We start from the raw sequence: 17,820 nt of genomic DNA on the forward strand, positions 1-17,820 counted from the left end.
CAGCAGATTGTTATTCACATTTATAGTTTTTAACTTTAATGTTAAGTTTAAACATTAATTGTAGTTACAACATGGGACAAAATTCATACTCACTGCCAAACTTTCAACAAACTAACATCTTCTATTGCATTATTAAACAAAAGGTTGCATTTGCTAGTTAAATCTTTTACAAATGGGCTGTTGTGTATAAAAGTTTGAGGGATTATTACAAGTCTTTGTTTTCATGTTTCCTTTGCTGTGGTGACAGTATAACCAGTAGAATGTACTGGTAGATGAAATGATGATTTTCAGGTTTTCATGTTTTACTGGGGAGAATGTACAATAGCCCCACCCACCTTAAAAAAGTTGTTTGTCTTTCTGATAACTGAGAAATAATCAGCATACCAGCATACACTGTGATGAGAACACAGTAGCCATCACTAGACTGATCTCACATTTGGTCTGAATACATGATGATCATTTTCTTGTGCATAATCTTTGATGTTATTCTGGTTTCAGGTAAAGAATGATCTTCAGAAATGTCAGTTTACAGTTATTTTGCAAAAAGTCTGTTTGCTGAAGCTATTTTAGTTTTATGCAATATGTAATATTTGGGATTACAGAAATTGAAAATTAGCCAATAAGATTGAAGAAAAGGAAAGTTTTACTCTCCAAATTCATTTCACAAGTTATCGTCTTCAAGGCCTGTACGGTGCTCTCATTTTTCCATTTGTTAGCACTTGTCTTCACTCTCTGTGACTGTATATTGCTTTGTGTTATTTGTTGATATTTTTTCTACAGGTTCCTCACTCAGCGACAAAGTCTACCAGACTCCAGCTGACATGTACAATGAACCTGGACAACAAGCCAAAATCAACTGTTCACACAGTATTGAGAACTATAATCAAATCCTCTGGTATAAGCAATTAAAGAACAGAAATCTACAGTTCCTGGGATACATGTCTTCAACCCTCGGCACGCCTGAAGATGGAGTGAATGTGAAGATAGAAGGGAGTGCCAATAAAGAAAAGACCTGCACATTAACAATTGAAGGACTGAGCCTGAACAGCAGTGCAGTTTACTTCTGTGCTGCTAGTTTCCACAGTGCTACATATCACTGCTTCTCAGTACAAAAACCTCCCCATCACAGTTTTTCATCTCAGTATTACAGCTCACAGCCTCTTTGCACCTGTGTTCCTTCCTATCATAAGGAGGTAGTATATCTTTAATGGGACCTTTATACTCAGCCAGTGGTGTGTAGTGGTGATGGTGGTGGTTATAATGTCAAGAGGAGGAAACATTATGACACCACCCACTTACATGTTTACTTGCAGATGGAAGGTTTGTGCAAAGAGGAGGTTGGAAATAATCAGTATATCTGCTGATACACTGCTAATCATAGCAACAGTAAAATTATTACCAAACAAAAGACAACATGATCATCCTTTTCCTACAAATTACTTTAAACATTATTCTGTTTTCAGGTAATGTCATCAAATCTTTTATATTATACAGTGCTGCTGTTTTATCTTTATTGAACTTTGTTGCATTACTGGATTCACCAGTGTTTATTCTTATATGGTGTGTTGTTTTTGTTGATGCCTTTTTCTACAGGTTCCTCTCTCAGTGACCAAGTCTACCAGACTCCAGCTCACATGTACAACAAAACAGGAGAAACTGCTAAAATCAGCTGTTCACACAGTTTTGGGAGCTATGACCGGATTCTCTGGTACAAACAATTCAAAAAACAGCTACAGTTCCTGGGATATATGAATTTTGACAAAGGATATCCAGAGCCTGGTGTGGATGTGATGATGGAAGGGGGTGCCAGTAAAGACCAGAACTGCACATTAACAATTAAAGGACTCAACCTGAGCAGCAGTGCAGTTTACTTCTGTGCTGCTAGTTCCCACAGTGCTACAAAACGCTGCTCCTCAGTACAAAAACCTCCCATCACAGTTTTTTTCATCTCTGTATCACAGCTCACAGCCTCTTTGCACCTGTGTTCTTTCCTTTAATAAGCTGGCAAAATATCTTTAGTCAGATCTGTATCCTGAGCCAGTGGGGTGTAGTGGTAGTTAACATGGTAGTTATCATTTTAGATGAGGATGGTGCTCAATGACACCGCCCATCTAATGATTTCATGTTGGTTTGCTGATGGGAGGGTTTACTCAAGAAGGAGGCTGGAAATAATCAGTTTCTGATACACTGAGGAAAACAATGATTCATTGCAACAGCAACTTGATCTTATTTTCTTCAATATAGCTGCTCAGGAAACACAAAATGATCATCTTATTCCTGAGCATTACTTTTAACATTATTCTGGTTTAAGATAATGTCATGAAAATTCTTTCAAGAAATTTTAATACAAGTTTTCAACTAAATCTGTTTAGCGGCCAGTATTATACCTTGCTGCCATTTTGACTGTGTTAATGCATTTTTTTTATATTTCATTTTAACTAACCAGTGTTTGTGATCATATTTTATTTTGTTGATCCTTTTTCAACAGGTTCCTCTCTCAGTGACCAAGTCTACCAGACTCCAGCTCACATGTACAACAAAACAGGAGACACCGCCAAAATCAGCTGTTCACACAGTATTCAGAGCTATAACCAGATCAACTGGTACAAGCAATTAAAGAACAAACAACTACAGTTCCTGGGATACACGGTCAAAACCAGTGCAAACCCAGAGACTGGAATGGGTGTGAAGATCGAGGGGAGTGCAGATAAAGACCAGACCTGCACATTAACAATTGAAGGACTGAACCTGAGCAGCAGTGCAGTTTACTTCTGTGCTGCTAGTTTACACAGTGCTACATATCACTGCTCCTCAGTACAAAAACCTCATCACATTTTTAATCTTTGTGTTACAGCTCACAGCCTCTTTGCACCTGGAATAAACCATTCTAACCAATGTTGGTCTATCTTGTGAATGAGATCAGTGATTTTAATGGGAGGTCCTTTCTGTGGAGCAACGCCTTTAACTTCCCACCTCCCTTTATAAAAAACAGCCTCAGTCATTCAGCATGTTTACTGTGGCTGGATCTCATATTAAGAAGATCACTATGATGACTCAAATTCTCATCACATTTATAGTCTCGTCTCTGTGGCTTCAAGGTGAAAAAAAACAGATTAACTGTATAAGAGATGTGTAGGTTTGATAGTTATTTATTATAATTATTTATTAACATGGAAACATGGGTTGATGGTACATGCAGCCTCAAATTCTGACTACAAAACTGGGCTGTCTATCTTTCAGTATCAGTGGATTTTAGTAAAATATTTTTATGTTCACATGTATGCAATACAAAAAGTAAAACATTTTTCCAAGAATGAAAATTATATTGAATTTTGTATTTTCCCCATGCAGGTCAATGCCAGGATGTGAACCAATACCCTGAAATCAGCTGGAGTTATGTGTCCAAATCTGCAGAGATGAACTGTAGCCACAATAAAGACGCTGGTCATAACCAGATGTATTGGTACAAGCAGCGTCCAGGGGAGAGCATGACTCTCATTGTCTACATGGTTTTTGATGGGCAGCCAGACTATGGGAGGGCCCCTCAAAACAAATATGTAGCCATCAAAGATGACATAAAGACCGGGGCTCTCACTGTCAATGACTTGCAGCTGGAGGACGGCGGTGTGTATTTTTGTGCCGTCAGTAAACACAGTGATGTGAGAAGTATGAGCAGCTGAACAAAAACTGCTTCACAATAAATGTGCTGATTTTTTTTAAAATCCTGACTTTTATATCTGTCCTGTAGGTGGAGCTGGAGCTCCAGAAATACTCAACACATGTAACACTGTGAAACTTATGAAGCTGCTTTAGAGGGGAAGGTGTTAGGCGTCTTTAGTAACTGTTGTATAACTAAAGAGCTTAGAGTCACTCAGTGTTCACTGTTCAGAAAACAAGTCAACATGCTCACATTATTCTTTTTTTCTTGGCTCCTTGGTAATCACTTTTACAATTCAGGAATACCTCTTCACCTATAGTTTCTACATTGTTCACTCATGTTTTCTTTCTCTAGGTGTTTGTCTGGCTGTTGAAGTCTACCAGAGTCCTTCAGCTCTACTCAGAAAACCTGGAGACAAAGTCCAGCTGGTCTGCAGTCATGAAAAAACTGACTACACACTCATGCAGTGGTACCAGAAATCCCCTGGAGACCGAGCTCTGAAACGCATCGGACATGTGTATCAAAAGAGCATAGAGCATGAGGAGCCTTTCAGAGAACATTTTAATATCACTGGAGACATGAGTGGAGACACAGCAAAGAACGGTTCTCTGTTTATAACCAACCTAAAGACACCTGAGCACACTGCAGTGTACTACTGTGCAGCTAGCTATGCACACTGACTACAGATCCTCTCTGCTTCATACAAAAACTCTGAAACAACTTTTATCAACTATTATGCTTTTGAATGGGAACTTGAACAGACTCCTCCCAGCCAGCTGCGTTTCCTTTCAGGCTTTCATCTTTGCCAGCTAATGTACAGTGATGGCGTTTCATCACTTCCTTTTCCTTTTCAAACTTCAGTCAGCCCCATTAAGTCATCAGTTGGATTTCTGTTGCAAATGGTGACAGTGATATCTGATGTCAGATCCCAGAAACTTGAATCCATAAAACTCTAAAAGGCTTTTAAAAATGTTTTTTGTTGAGGATGTCAAAATGATCTGCTTTCTAGTCTTCTGTTGTCTGGCAGGTAATAACTTGAAGCATTACTTTCTTTGCATATGTCATTAGTGTAATTCATCATAAATCACAATGTAAATATTTTTGTTTTGTGTCCAGGTGGTTGTCTGGGTGTTCAGGTCCATCAGTCTCCCTCGGATCTCATCACAAAAACTGCTGGCAAAGTGGAGATTTTCTGCAGTCATGATAAAACTGACTACAGAGTGATGCTCTGGTACCAGCGGTCACCTGGAGACACAGCTATGAAACTCATTGGATACTTGAACTTTAAAGATGTCATAATGGAAGAGACATATAAAGAACATTTCAATATAACTGGAGATTTGAGAGGAGATACAGCAAAGACTGGCTCTCTTTTAGTTCCAACATTTGGACAACAGCACAGTGCAGTGTACTACTGTGCAGCTAGCAAAGCACACTGACAAAAATCCCCTCTGAACTTTACAAAAACTCCACATAGTATTTTATCATTGGTGGTTTGGAGACGAGGAATAAACTGCTCCCAGACACCTGCTGTTGTGGTCGTATTTTGGTTTGATGTAATCATATCATCATTACAGTAACTAATGCAACTGTGTTTCTATTCCTATGTTGTTAGTTTATTCTACTTTAACCATTGCAGTACAGTAATAATTTCTGGTGAAATCTATAAAAAGACTAAATGTCTTATATGGGAGACTCAGGGGAAAGGAGGAGCATAGATATCAGTTTTATATGAGACTAAATGAAGCCACTCCTCTCTACATTTCATTTGTTTATTCAGTTTAGTGAGAACTAACTAACAGAGATCCTGTCATAACTTAGATACTGTATTTCACCGCTGACTTTACAGTAATTCAGTGCTCCATGTGTTACATTTACTCACCAGGTAACAACTGCTTCATTGTGAAATAAGATGTACTGTATTTATTTTCACATCTTGAAATGAATAATCTGTAAACTCTGCTTATATCATGTTGTTCTCTGGTAGTTGTGGTCCATCAGTCTCCCTCTGCTCTCTCTGAGGCAGATCTCCTTTAAACTAATCAACTAAACACCATCCTTCATCATCTGTGGTCTTGAAAAGACCTTCATCAGTCATTTGAAGTCAAGCTCTCTGTCATGTGATTTCTACATCACTTCCTCCTCATGTCTCTTTTTGTTCCCATTTTCAGTCCAGTCATATGTCCAGAGTAGTCTTTTCATAGCCTTCATCATCATCATCATTATTGCATCCTTTTTAAACAGAGAATTTAATCTGCATGGGACAGAGAGCTAAAATGATTCTTTTTCTCCGAGAGTAAATTATCCTCAAATGAACTTTGTGGTTTGACTGATTTGTTGATAACTAATCATCCTTCATTCTCTCCACTTCACTTCCCTTTCCTTCCTTAGACACATCAACACATTGTTGTTAAAATAATCGTCATCCCAGTTTTATGAATTAAACAACCAAAAAAACCTTTGTTTCTCAAAGCCAAAGTCTTTAATGCTTTAAGTAATTTGGGTTTATGGCTTCTCTAGAATTTCACTCTCCACAGGAATATCTCTCAATAAAAGTTAAGATTTTCAACAGTTTCTAGCTGATCAGTTCAGGCAAACCAATGAGTCAAATTAACCTTCAAACACAGCATCAAAATTTTCAACACTATTAAAGGCACATGGATTTCAAGTTGTGATAGAAGAGAAATGCCATCCTTCATATTTTGGTACAGAAGCACCATCAAGTCAGCAGACTATTTCTGTGCAGCAAACTTTTATAGTACACCATGATAGAAAAGCCTCAATATGTCATATGTATGTTAAAAACAGGTTCAATAAGAGGAAATGAAAGAAAGAAACGACAGACAAGCTAAATGAAAGAAGGTACCAATTAATGCTTTGATTTCTCTACATCACTTCCTGTCCCTCCTTCTGATCCACAAAGCACAGCAGAGATCCCTGCTGGTTTTTCACAGTCAACATGATGCCTCATCTCATCACGTACATCATCACTGTGTTCTGGATGAAAGGTATCGTACATTCATAAAGCCACTTTTTCTATTCAATTTGGAAATTAAAAAAAATCAAAAATCCTTGAGAAGTAGTGGAGGAATCAAAATGAAATATGTCCGTGTTCTTTCATTTAATTTACTTTGTTTTTTTTCCAATAAATGAAATTGTGTAAATCAACTCCAAGCAGGCACAATTTTATAGGATTTCTACAGTATAACATTATACAATAGAGGATTTATAGCTCTACTTAACATTGTTTCTTGATCTGTTTACAGGAGTTTACCTCAGTAAAGAAAAACAAGTTTTTCAGGAGCCAAGTGAACTGCTGTGGAAACCGAAAGATAAAGTCAAACTGAACTTCACACATGAAATCCAGGGCTATGACACTATTCTCTGGTATCAGCGCTCAGCAGGAGACACAGCTCTAAAGCTGATTGCCTACATGAATTATAAAAACCCCATAGTTGAGTCGCCATTTAACAGTCGCTTCAGTGTGAGTGGAGATGGAGAGAAAACCGCTTATCTTCACATCCTGAACCTGAGTCACCCTGAAGACAGCGGAGAATATTTTGGTGCAGCTCGTATGCACAGTGATAAAGACAGTGACTCCCTCGTACAAAAACCTCCATAATGATCCAGCAGATAACAGCACACCAAGACGAAACCACTGACACCATGTGACACAAAAAGCACTGAAAATAAGGCTTCATTATAACTCTTAGTTTACAAGTATGTTTGTTGCTTCCTTGGAGACAAAATAAATAAATAATCCCCTCAGATGAGTCACACAACAGCAACCTGCTCTGTACGAATCAGAATCAAAACTTTGTACAGCAGAGAGCAGTGATGACACACAGACAAGAACATAGTTATAAGCTCCTCCTTCCTTATTAAAAATTTACTATTAAGGAAAATTTCACACCAATATATTTTCATTTCTGTTGAAGTCACAGTTAAGATCTGAGCCACCGCAGAGAACATTATGGATACATGAGGATCTTCTCTATCCAGTAATAAAAATGTTTCTTGTCACTTTGTTTTTTCTCTCTTTTCTCGCAGGTAAGAATTATAACATGATGTTGAACATTTCTCATGACGCTAACAGGAACTTTGTTTACCTTCAGTTTTTCTTTTTATCCTCTAGACGCTGTGTTATCATCACTTTTCATCCAACAATCACCTGTAAATCTTCTGACAAAACCTAAACAAGAAGAAGCCCATCTTGAATGCTTCCATGGAGACAACAATTATCCCTACATGCTTTGGTACCGTTACAAGTCAGCAGCAGGAGGCCAAAGGGCCATGGACCTGATTGGAACGCTTCATTATGAAACCCCAAATCTTGAAAAGAACTTTGAAGCACATTTCAACATAACAGGCCATTCAAAGAAAAAAGCCCACCTTGTAATCTCCAACATAAACCCAACAGACAGTGCAGAGTACTTCTGTGCAGCCAGTCAGCACAGTGATTCAACTCCTCTGGTTCCTTTACAAAAAGCTGGCAGCCAGCAAATCAAACATGCACCTGCATCAAACCTAAACTGCAAGACAGATAAATCTGTTTTCATGCAGCAGCATATTTCAGATGCTGCAGTTTTTCATCCTGCTAAGACAAACAAAAGGTACAAAAACAAATGTGTGAGACAAACTGTTCAGTAGACAAAAATGCGCATATCTCACATTTTTAAAATTCTTCTCAATTAAAAGGAGGGCATTGGGGGGAGTTTTCTTCAAATCGAGGCTCTTAAGAAAAGGAAAGATTGTAAAGCCCCTTGAGGCAAATTTGTGATTTGTGATATTAAGTTATATAAATAAAATTGACTTGACATAAGGCAAGCAACTAAGGACTATTTTCATTATTGATTAATCTGTCAATTTTTTTCTCAATTAATCAATGTTTGTTTAGTTTTGTCTATAAAATGTCAGAAAATGGTGAGAAACAGCGATTACTGTTTCCCAAAGCCCAATATGTAACTTAAAATGTCTTGTCCACAACCCAAAAATATTCAGTTTACTATCATAGTAAACACATCATCACATTTAATAAGCTGGAACCAGAGAATTTAAGGCAGTTTTTCTAAAAAAAAACAACAACAAAAAAAACAACTGTTCAAAAGAACAACTCGTAAAGATTAATTTATTTATCAAAATAGTTGGCAGTTAATTTTCTGTTGATCAACTAATCGATTAATCAACAAATCATTGCAGCTCTACTCGACATCATGTATGCTACTAACGACTCCTGTAGACTTCCTTCTGTGTGTCCTCGTCTATTTAACTCTGACGCTGATCTGATGTCATTTCCTCCCAACAGATCTCAAGGGGCTCATTGTATTTTCATTCATTTCATTTCCTCTTCCCCAGTCAGAATGATTCCAGGCATCACCGCCTTGTTTTTTTATATGCTCTGGGCTGCAGGTAAAGTTAATATCTATAAAGATAAAAACACACACAGACACAATGAAGAAAATATTTCTAGTGTCTAATCTACATTTTCATCTTTTGTTGCTCCGTAACAACACTTGTTTTAAAATCATTTGGAAAACATGTAAAGATTTAACTTATATTAAAGTGATTTAGTGTATATTTGTTTATCATGTTGGTAACAGCTTTTCTGTTTTCTGTATTTCAGGTGTTTCTCAGTCTGTGCTGATCACTCAGTGGCCCCGCTATATCTCCAGTCTTCCCAGTGGCCAGGCAGAAATTCACTGCTACCAGAATAACACTGATTATCAATATCTGTACTGGTACAGACAGACAGAAAAAAGTTTTAAGTTAATAGTGGCTATAATAGCTGGCAGTTCAACCTTTGAAGATGAATTCAAATCTGGCTTTCAGGCAGAGACAAAGGAGAAGCAGTGGTCTCTGACAATAACAGGTGTTCAGAGGAAAGATGAGGCTGTTTATCTGTGTGCTGCCAGTCTACACAGTGCTGTAACAGACCTAAGTTCTGTGACAAAAACATACAGCTGAGATGATATCAGTGTCTTTTACTGCACATGTTGGGAGGCTGGGGGGCGGCTGTGGCTCAGGAGGTAGAGTGGGCCGTCCACTAATTGGAAGATCAGCGGTTCGATTCCAGGCTCCTCCAGTCCACATGTCAATGTGTCCTTGGGCAAGATACCTAACCCCAAATTGCTCCTGATGGCTGTGTCATCAGTGTGTGAACGTGTATGAATGATTAGATTTCCTCTGATGGGCAGGTTGGTACCCATTCAGCGTATGAATGTGTGTGAATGTGATTCATAGTATAAAAGTGCTTTGAGTGGTCGGAAGACTAGAAAGGCGCTATACAAGTACAGTCCATTTACCATGTTGAAGAGAGAAATATGCTCTCTAAAATTAAAATTTGTTTCACCACTTAAAACAACTCATGTTTGTGTCTCCTTGACAAGTGGCCACCTACAGTTGTCCAAATTACTGTCCTGATTCAACCGCTAGGTGGAGACACAGCACGTGACATGCAGCTTTTATCAAGAGAATGTGGTGATGAATTAAACAACACAGACACAACGCCCTCCCTATTTACCCTGAGCCTTATTTTTCTCAGGGCAATACTCTTTCTCACATCAGTGCTTGACAATGTCTTCATCTGTGCACACATTTGCTTTTCTCTTCATGTGTTATATTTAACAATTGTGTTAAATATACATACAAATACCTCATGCTCTGCATCAGTACCAGTTTTATCTAAATCTGCTTTCTCCACAGGTCAGGTGAACACTTACATTTCTGCAGTCTCTTCCCCAGATAGTGAAGGAGAGTAATGAGGTCCAGATTAACTGCAGTCATGATGACACAAGCCTTCTATTAATGCTCTGGTAGACAATCTGTCTATGACCCTCAAAGCGTACGGATATGAAAACTCCCCAAACTATGAGGGTCAGTTTGAAGAACAACTGAAGCTAACAAGAAAAGACACAGTGAGAGGAACTCTGAACGTTCACAGAGCAAACCTGTCACACTTGGCTGTGTATTTCTATGTTGCCAATACACAGTGATGTGTTTAATGCCACTCCCTCACTAAAACCCTGATCATTATTCTGTAAATGAGATGTGTGCATTTGCACAAGAGGCAGTGTCTCTCTTTATACAGACTCTCATTGGAGGAAGCTGCGTTTCTCCTGCAGCAGCACAAACTGTGAGGATGTCTGCAGCAATCATCATTTTTCTTCTCATCTTGCCTCAATGTAATAAAATTAGCTGCAAGAACAGAAATTTAATCGTATTGTTAATTTTGTACAATTATATTATTGAATAATTATATGAATAATTTTTGTACTATGGCTTCGTTATAACCACTTTTTAAATTTGTTTTTCCTACAGATCAAGCTAAGACTGTGACGTTTGATCCATCTCATCCAAGAATAGTCAATGAAACAGCCAGGGTGGAATTTAAATGCCATCATAATGATAGTGGTCTATATGTAATGCTCTGGTACCAGCAAACAGGGAGCGGTCTGATGAATTTAATCGGTTACAGCAACTTTCCCGGTGATCCCGACTATGAGAAGCAGTTTCAAAATCGGTTCAAGATTACGAGAGACGACATCCAAACAGGAGCTCTGATCATTCAAAATGTGAATCGTTCAGACTCAGCTGTGTATTTCTATGCTGCCAGTACACAGTGATGTGGTTTAATGTCACCACCTCACTAAAAACCCTGCTGTCTGTTTTCAAGTTCATGATCCTGAGAGGCAGGCTGGGGGTATTTGCCTGTTACTGGCCAAGAATCTGTTCACACATTTTCACAATTTACATAAGACTACTGTACAATACTGAAATAGGCCTACAGCTAAATAAAAAACAAACTAATCAAATATAAGCAAATTTAAATATAGAGCTATTAAACATCAAAAAGAACTTGACAAACTATCTACTGTATGTACAATTCAGAATGTTATCACGTATTGTAAATGCAAGGTTTTGGTTCAGGCTGTGACAAGAATATCATGATAAATACTAAAGGAATATAATACTGTACATAGTATCAGTGACTAGTACTGTATGTACAGTATACAGTCTGCTTAAACTTAGAAATGACAAACTATATTATTTCATGGAATTGCACAGTATTTGTCAAACTACATCAGATAGTAAGAAGATATAGAATTACCCTGTTATATTTGTTCTGATCTAACATGGCAGATTAAATTATCCCTGAGTGTGACAGTGTGTGGAAATATACTGTTGTTGTGTCACCTGTCAGTATAATGCAATACAGCTCAACAGCACTACAAACTTCAGCCTCTGAAATGACCATAAAATTTAACCAACAACTCTCTGAAACAGTTTCAACAAGAACCTATGGGGAATATTGAAAACACTCACTATACTCCAGTACGAGCATTTATATGTTACCAAATCAAAAGCATGAAAGCATCACACCCATGCCTAACAACCAAACTGAAATTAACAACAAGAAATTTAGTCATAATAAATGCCAATTCGAATATGGGTCAATGACATCTAACTGTGTGAGCAAAAATAAGTAGCCAACAGTCACATAACTTTGCTAAGCCAAATGATAGCTAAAGTTAGCTCCAACAAAAGCATACAAACACCAAGTCTCCAAGAAAAGTCGTTTTTGAACAATTTCTGGCCAACCGTTGGTGAGGATGAGGAACAACTGTTGGTGAGGATGAGGAACAACCGTTGGTGAGGATGAGGAATAAATGTTGGTGAAGATGAGGAACAACCGTTGGTGAAGATGAGGAACAACCGTTTGTGAGGATGAGAAACAACCGTTGGTGAAGATGACGAACTACTGTTGGTGAGGATGAGAAACAACTGTTGGTGAGGATGAGAAACAACCGTTGGTGAGGATGAGAAACAACCGTTGGTGAGGATGGGGAACAACCGTTGGTGAGGATGAGGAATAAATGTTGGTGAAGATGAGGAACAACCGTTGGTGAAGATGAGGAACAACCGTTTGTGAGGATGACAACCGTTGGTGAAGATGATGAACTACTGTTGGTGAAGATGGCGAACTACTGTTGGTGAGGATGAGAAATAACCGTTGGTGAGGATGAGAAACAACCGTTGGTGAGGATGAGGAACAACCGTTGGTGAGGATGATAAAATAAAATAAAGCAATTTTTAACTCATAAGAACCCAGACCTATTTCTCCTTAAAGGAAAATTATGGGGAATGTAAAACAGACCAAATGGACCACAAGGAACACATTTCAGAATTTTTTTTTTAAATTCTGCCTTCAGTGTCAAAGATCTGTAATGTAACAATAACAATATTTCCCTAACTTGTTTTATATCAATTTGTTCAAGAAATGTGGTCAGAACAGGTTAAATGTAATACAGGACATCTTATTAAAGCATCAGAATTGTTAAATTGGTTGAAACCCACCTTTAGTAACAAAAAACAAGCTTTTTAAAATTAGCTAGTTCTGTCACATTTGCTGACGAGGCACACTGCCATTCTGGAATTGATGTCATGGGTACACAGATTCACACATTGTCACATGACTGCACCTGGATGTTCAGTAGATGTCACTTAGGGACTTCATGAGTTAAAATCAAGGATAAAGCTGTATGAGGAATTTTCCAGAACACTGAAAGGGTTGGTGACACCTATGTCACCATGGGTTCTTATGGGTTAAAAAAAACATTTGGCAAAGGGATTGTGCAGGAAGCTTTTTACATTCAATAAAAAAATAATACATAAGAAGAGGAAAACATAAATAAATAAAGGGGTACAGATTAAAAATAAAGTATCATTAGAAATAAGGTAAAGATTGGTTTTCTATTGGTCCATATCATTTTATGATTATGGAATAAGCCAAAAATTATAAATGGTTGAATTAAAAAGCTAACATTCTTGTACATCAAGTTATTTTCAAAATAAATGAATAGACTGTTTCCACAGCAGACATTTTCACATGTGTAAGCACAGGTGTAAATAATAACATTAACGATGATTCCATTAATTGTCCCAGTAAGCCATGTCAGTGAGTAAGCATGCACTAAAATGTAATGCAGCCATTATTAGTGTTATTTATTCCACCTGTGCTTTTCCTGCTTTGACAGGTAAAAAAAAGTCTTCAGAGAAAAGGGTCTATTATGGGAGCATGAACGTCTCATTCATTCCAGTACAAGTTGCTCACAGGGCGCAAAGTGCATATTTTAATAAAGATAGTAAATAATCAATTTCATTATCGCTTAATCTATCAACAGTTTTTAATTACTAAATCATTCAATCTATGACTCTGCCCTGTCATAACTCACTTTACTCAGGCTCATGGTTTTACTATGTAATAGCAGTTAAGATTAGAGCTGCAACTAACGATTATTTTCAATGTTGAGTACTCCGTCATTTATTTTCGATACATTAATCTTTTTGTCTATTGAATAGTAAAAAATAAATCAATAAAAAATTGCCCATCACAATTTCCCAGAGCCCAAGGTGACGTCGTCAAATTGCATGCCCAACAAACTGTCCAAAACTCCAAGATAGAAGATAAACTTACAATGATAGAAAACAAATAAAAGCAGCAAATCTTTTAGTATAAGGTTCTGCCTCTTTGCTCAATAAATTACTTTATTTTAATCGATTATCAAAATTATTGTCAATTAATTTTCTGTTAATCAATTAATAGAGTAATCAACTACTTTTTTCGGCACTAAGAGTAATGTATTATGTTTATGTTACATCCCTTATGAGGTAATCACAGGTTAATGAATCAGTATAATGTAATTACATTATCCAGTTATTATATTTAATTATGGTTTTGATGGTCTATTGCATGTTGCAAATTCATTCTTGATTGAAAAATCATTTAAGTATTAGTCTCAGTTTCAACGTAGATTTACACATCTTTCATGTGCTCCTCTCTCATTTGATAATCACTGAATGAGAATTACAGTCAGTCCTACCTTCAAATCATGTGATCATGTGACCTCATGTTTCCTTTGTGCTGAATAAAGTGATGTGTGACTGCATCATTCAGCTGGAAGAAGACTCATTGCTAACATGTTTGTCACAGTCCTTTATCTGTCACTTCTTTTACACTCAGGTGGGTTTTACGAAGTAACTCATTATCGATGTACTAACAGATGTTTACATGATCGAGTACCTTGATACTTCACATATTTCTGTGACTTCAACAATCTGTACATCAAGGAGAGACACAATGAAACATCATCTTTCATGTCCTGCAGGTCTCGGTGTTGTAGTTCTTCAGTCTGGAGATCAAATGTTTCACCCAGGAGACACAGTGATGTTGGAGTGCAGCATGGGTCCAGGAGACAGCATGGGCAGCTACACCATGTTCTGGTACCGACAAAACCACCACGGAGCCCAACTGCAGTTCATCATCAAAGAGTATGACCAAACTGTGGGGCGCTTCCAGATGTCCATTGATACATCCAAAAACAACTTCTCCCTTAAAATTACTGAGCTGTTTCTCAATGACAGCAGCACCTACTACTGTGCTGCCAGTCACAGTGATGCACACAGGCCAGACAGTCATACAAATATCAAGTCTGTCTGTCACAGATGGCTCACAGCAGGAAGGAGCTGTGGCTCATTTGGGTTTCATACTAAACTGGCAACTGCTCCACAGTTGCAACAGTAGAATAATAGCAAAATAAAGACAAATTCCCCCCCCCCAAAAGGTACATATACATACATATACAGGGCTTGTAGTTTATATCAGATGGTATTTGGTCACAGTTCAACCACCACTCTGATAGAGGTCACTATCTAACAACTATTAGCAATGTTTGCAGATAACACTTCATAGTATACAACTCATGTATAATTGGGGTTTTATTAATGCATAATTCATCACTATTACAATGGCTAAAATACTGCATTGTTGTACTCTTTTATGCATCCGAGTTTGGTCAACTACATGTGATATTAAAAGAGACAAAAGACAGAGTTGCAGACTAAGTTCCTTTCAGCCAGATTCATACTGTGCTTTGTGCTTAAAGAGAGTTGATAAAATGCACCAATCTTAGGAGGTATTTGTGTTTGTTGTACTAATCAGATTATATTTTACGTCAAACAATCTGACCTTATTGAAGCAGCAATTACTACACATGGTCTATACAAGTCCTCAAAGAACAGCTTCACACTGCTCACAGGGACCCGCATGAATCTATGAAACAATATGAATGTAGGCAAAGAGTTCCTGGTAAAAGAAACACAGAGTGGAGGGGGAGGATCCGAGCTTCTTTCAGAACATTCGATTGTAGCAGTAAAGGAAGATACACCTGTTCACTTCACAAGACAACAGAGGGCGGACTGAGTGGACTGCTCTGTTTTCTGTACTATCATCTGTATAAAAACTGTGAAAATGAACGTCTTCTTGGTTGCTGTTCTTATCTTCTCCAGTAAGAACATTTAAATTCAATTGAAAGAAGATTTTCTTGCTTCAGTTGTTTTTCTGTTTACTTGTTGTCTTCTTTGTTATTTTCCAGATTTCTCCCTCTGTGTAAAAATTCATCAGCTTCCATTTTTGATCCATCCATTGAGCCATGAAGGAGACAAGACTGTTACTTTGCAGTGTGAACAAGATGATGAGCAATATAGCTACATGTACTGGTACAGACAAAGCAGCGGTGGGGAAAAAATACAGATGGTAACATATTCTTATGGTAAAGATTCATGGGACACTGAAGCTCCTTTCAACAAATCCAAGTACACCATGACCCGGTCTACATTGCTTAAATCCTCTCTGGAGATACACTCTGCTGAAGCCGGAGACTCAGCTGTGTATTACTGTGCCTCCAGTATAGCACAGTGGTTCAGAAAGCCTCAACAGCTAAACAACAACCTCAAGAGAAGCACAAGAGGAGGGATGAGTGACAAGGACCAATGTGTTGAACTCTGAGAGTCAGGATTTTGTTGTAGTGTGAGACATGATAGACAACTAACATCAATGTGACATGAAAATAAGGATCGGACCATTAATTACAGAAGAAAATATGTTGAAAAAAACAACAGCACAATGAACATCTATTAATTCAGTGAAGGTACAAGAACTCACCGCAAGTCATGTTTCAGCAGCACCACAGAGCTGATCAATTCAGATAAGGCACCAGGTGTTGAAGTATTTGTCACATTCAGTATTATTGTCCTCTGTGCTTTCTCATCTGTGTCACAATCAAGTCAAGTCTCTACTTTGTTATTTTATTATAATTCTCTCTGTGCTTCCTGACAGGATTAAAAGCATATCAGGTTTAAAAGGTTAGCACACACTGACCTCTACTGGACTCATGTAGGATTACATATATGTTTAGGAGCCAGTCTAATCTTTAGTGTAATTAAAATGGCTTTAAAGTAAAGAATTAGTATATGGTTAAATTCCCTTAAAAATGAATGACCTCTCCTGAGCAGCTGTGATATGACATTGTGTGAATGATGCCTCACAACACAGTAAGTTTCATTAAGAAGAAATAAAAAGACATAAAAGATTTTATAAGTGTATATAAGTATATAAGTGTTAGGTGCGTGCCATATATCAGTTATACTGTATGCAACTCATACTTATATACTTACTCATACATATAAGACATAATAATATTCTATGATTTTTAATATTAATTCAATACGTTTAATTTAATGTTTATTTTTTATTTATAGAAACAGATTGTTCACTGAACGCACTGATGTCCGATGCTGATAATGTAATAACTGATAGGTGCTGTCTTTTTTCAAATGGATATATAAAATATAATAATATAATGAACTCTTACACAGTGGAATGACAAACTGTTTGACAAACATTGTGCCTCATGATGTCATAAATGATGTAACATTTTTAATAATGAATTTATGATAATCTTGATTAATGACATAATAATTAACATTATGACTCGTCTCTTTCTCATATCAGTCATAAAATTATTACAAAACATTATTGCATCGTCACTGAAATAAATTAATTAAGAGATTGATTTCTTTAATGTAATGTTATGCTCCATATCCTATATTATCAGCCACATCTGTCGCTGTATGTTATTCAGTAAATGTGCCTTCTCATTTCTCTGACAGCTGGGTGGGATAAAGAGGTGTGACCAGGAGAGATGTCACTTCCTCTGAGCAGCTAAAAACAAACACAGTTTCTCTTTTCCTTCTATTCTTCTTGCTTCTTTTCTTAGCTGTCACAGAAATAGCAGCAGTCAGGTTGGAGCTGGTTCAGCCTTCAG

The 17,820-nt window shown here is 37.4% G+C and overlaps 3 gene segments (V, D, J or C); all 3 read left to right on the top strand.

Annotated features, from left to right (window-relative positions):
- Positions 1 to 1,997: 1,997 nt before the first annotated feature.
- LOC122998933 lies at positions 1,998 to 4,105 on the top strand. The segment is given in 2 exon segments: positions 1,998 to 3,098; positions 3,352 to 4,105. Coding segments are annotated over 2 exon segments (420 nt in total).
- A 10,221-nt stretch (positions 4,106 to 14,326) lies between these two features.
- On the top strand, positions 14,327 to 15,252 carry LOC122998926. The segment is given in 2 exon segments: positions 14,327 to 14,678; positions 14,824 to 15,252. Coding segments are annotated over 2 exon segments (459 nt in total).
- A 665-nt stretch (positions 15,253 to 15,917) lies between these two features.
- Positions 15,918 to 16,708, top strand: LOC122998930. The segment is given in 2 exon segments: positions 15,918 to 16,002; positions 16,090 to 16,708. Coding segments are annotated over 2 exon segments (450 nt in total).
- Positions 16,709 to 17,820: the final 1,112 nt, after the last annotated feature.

This window comes from Thunnus albacares, chromosome 15 (assembly GCF_914725855.1).
Source record: "Thunnus albacares chromosome 15, fThuAlb1.1, whole genome shotgun sequence".
In the NCBI taxonomy this organism is placed as follows: Eukaryota; Metazoa; Chordata; class Actinopteri; order Scombriformes; family Scombridae; genus Thunnus; species Thunnus albacares.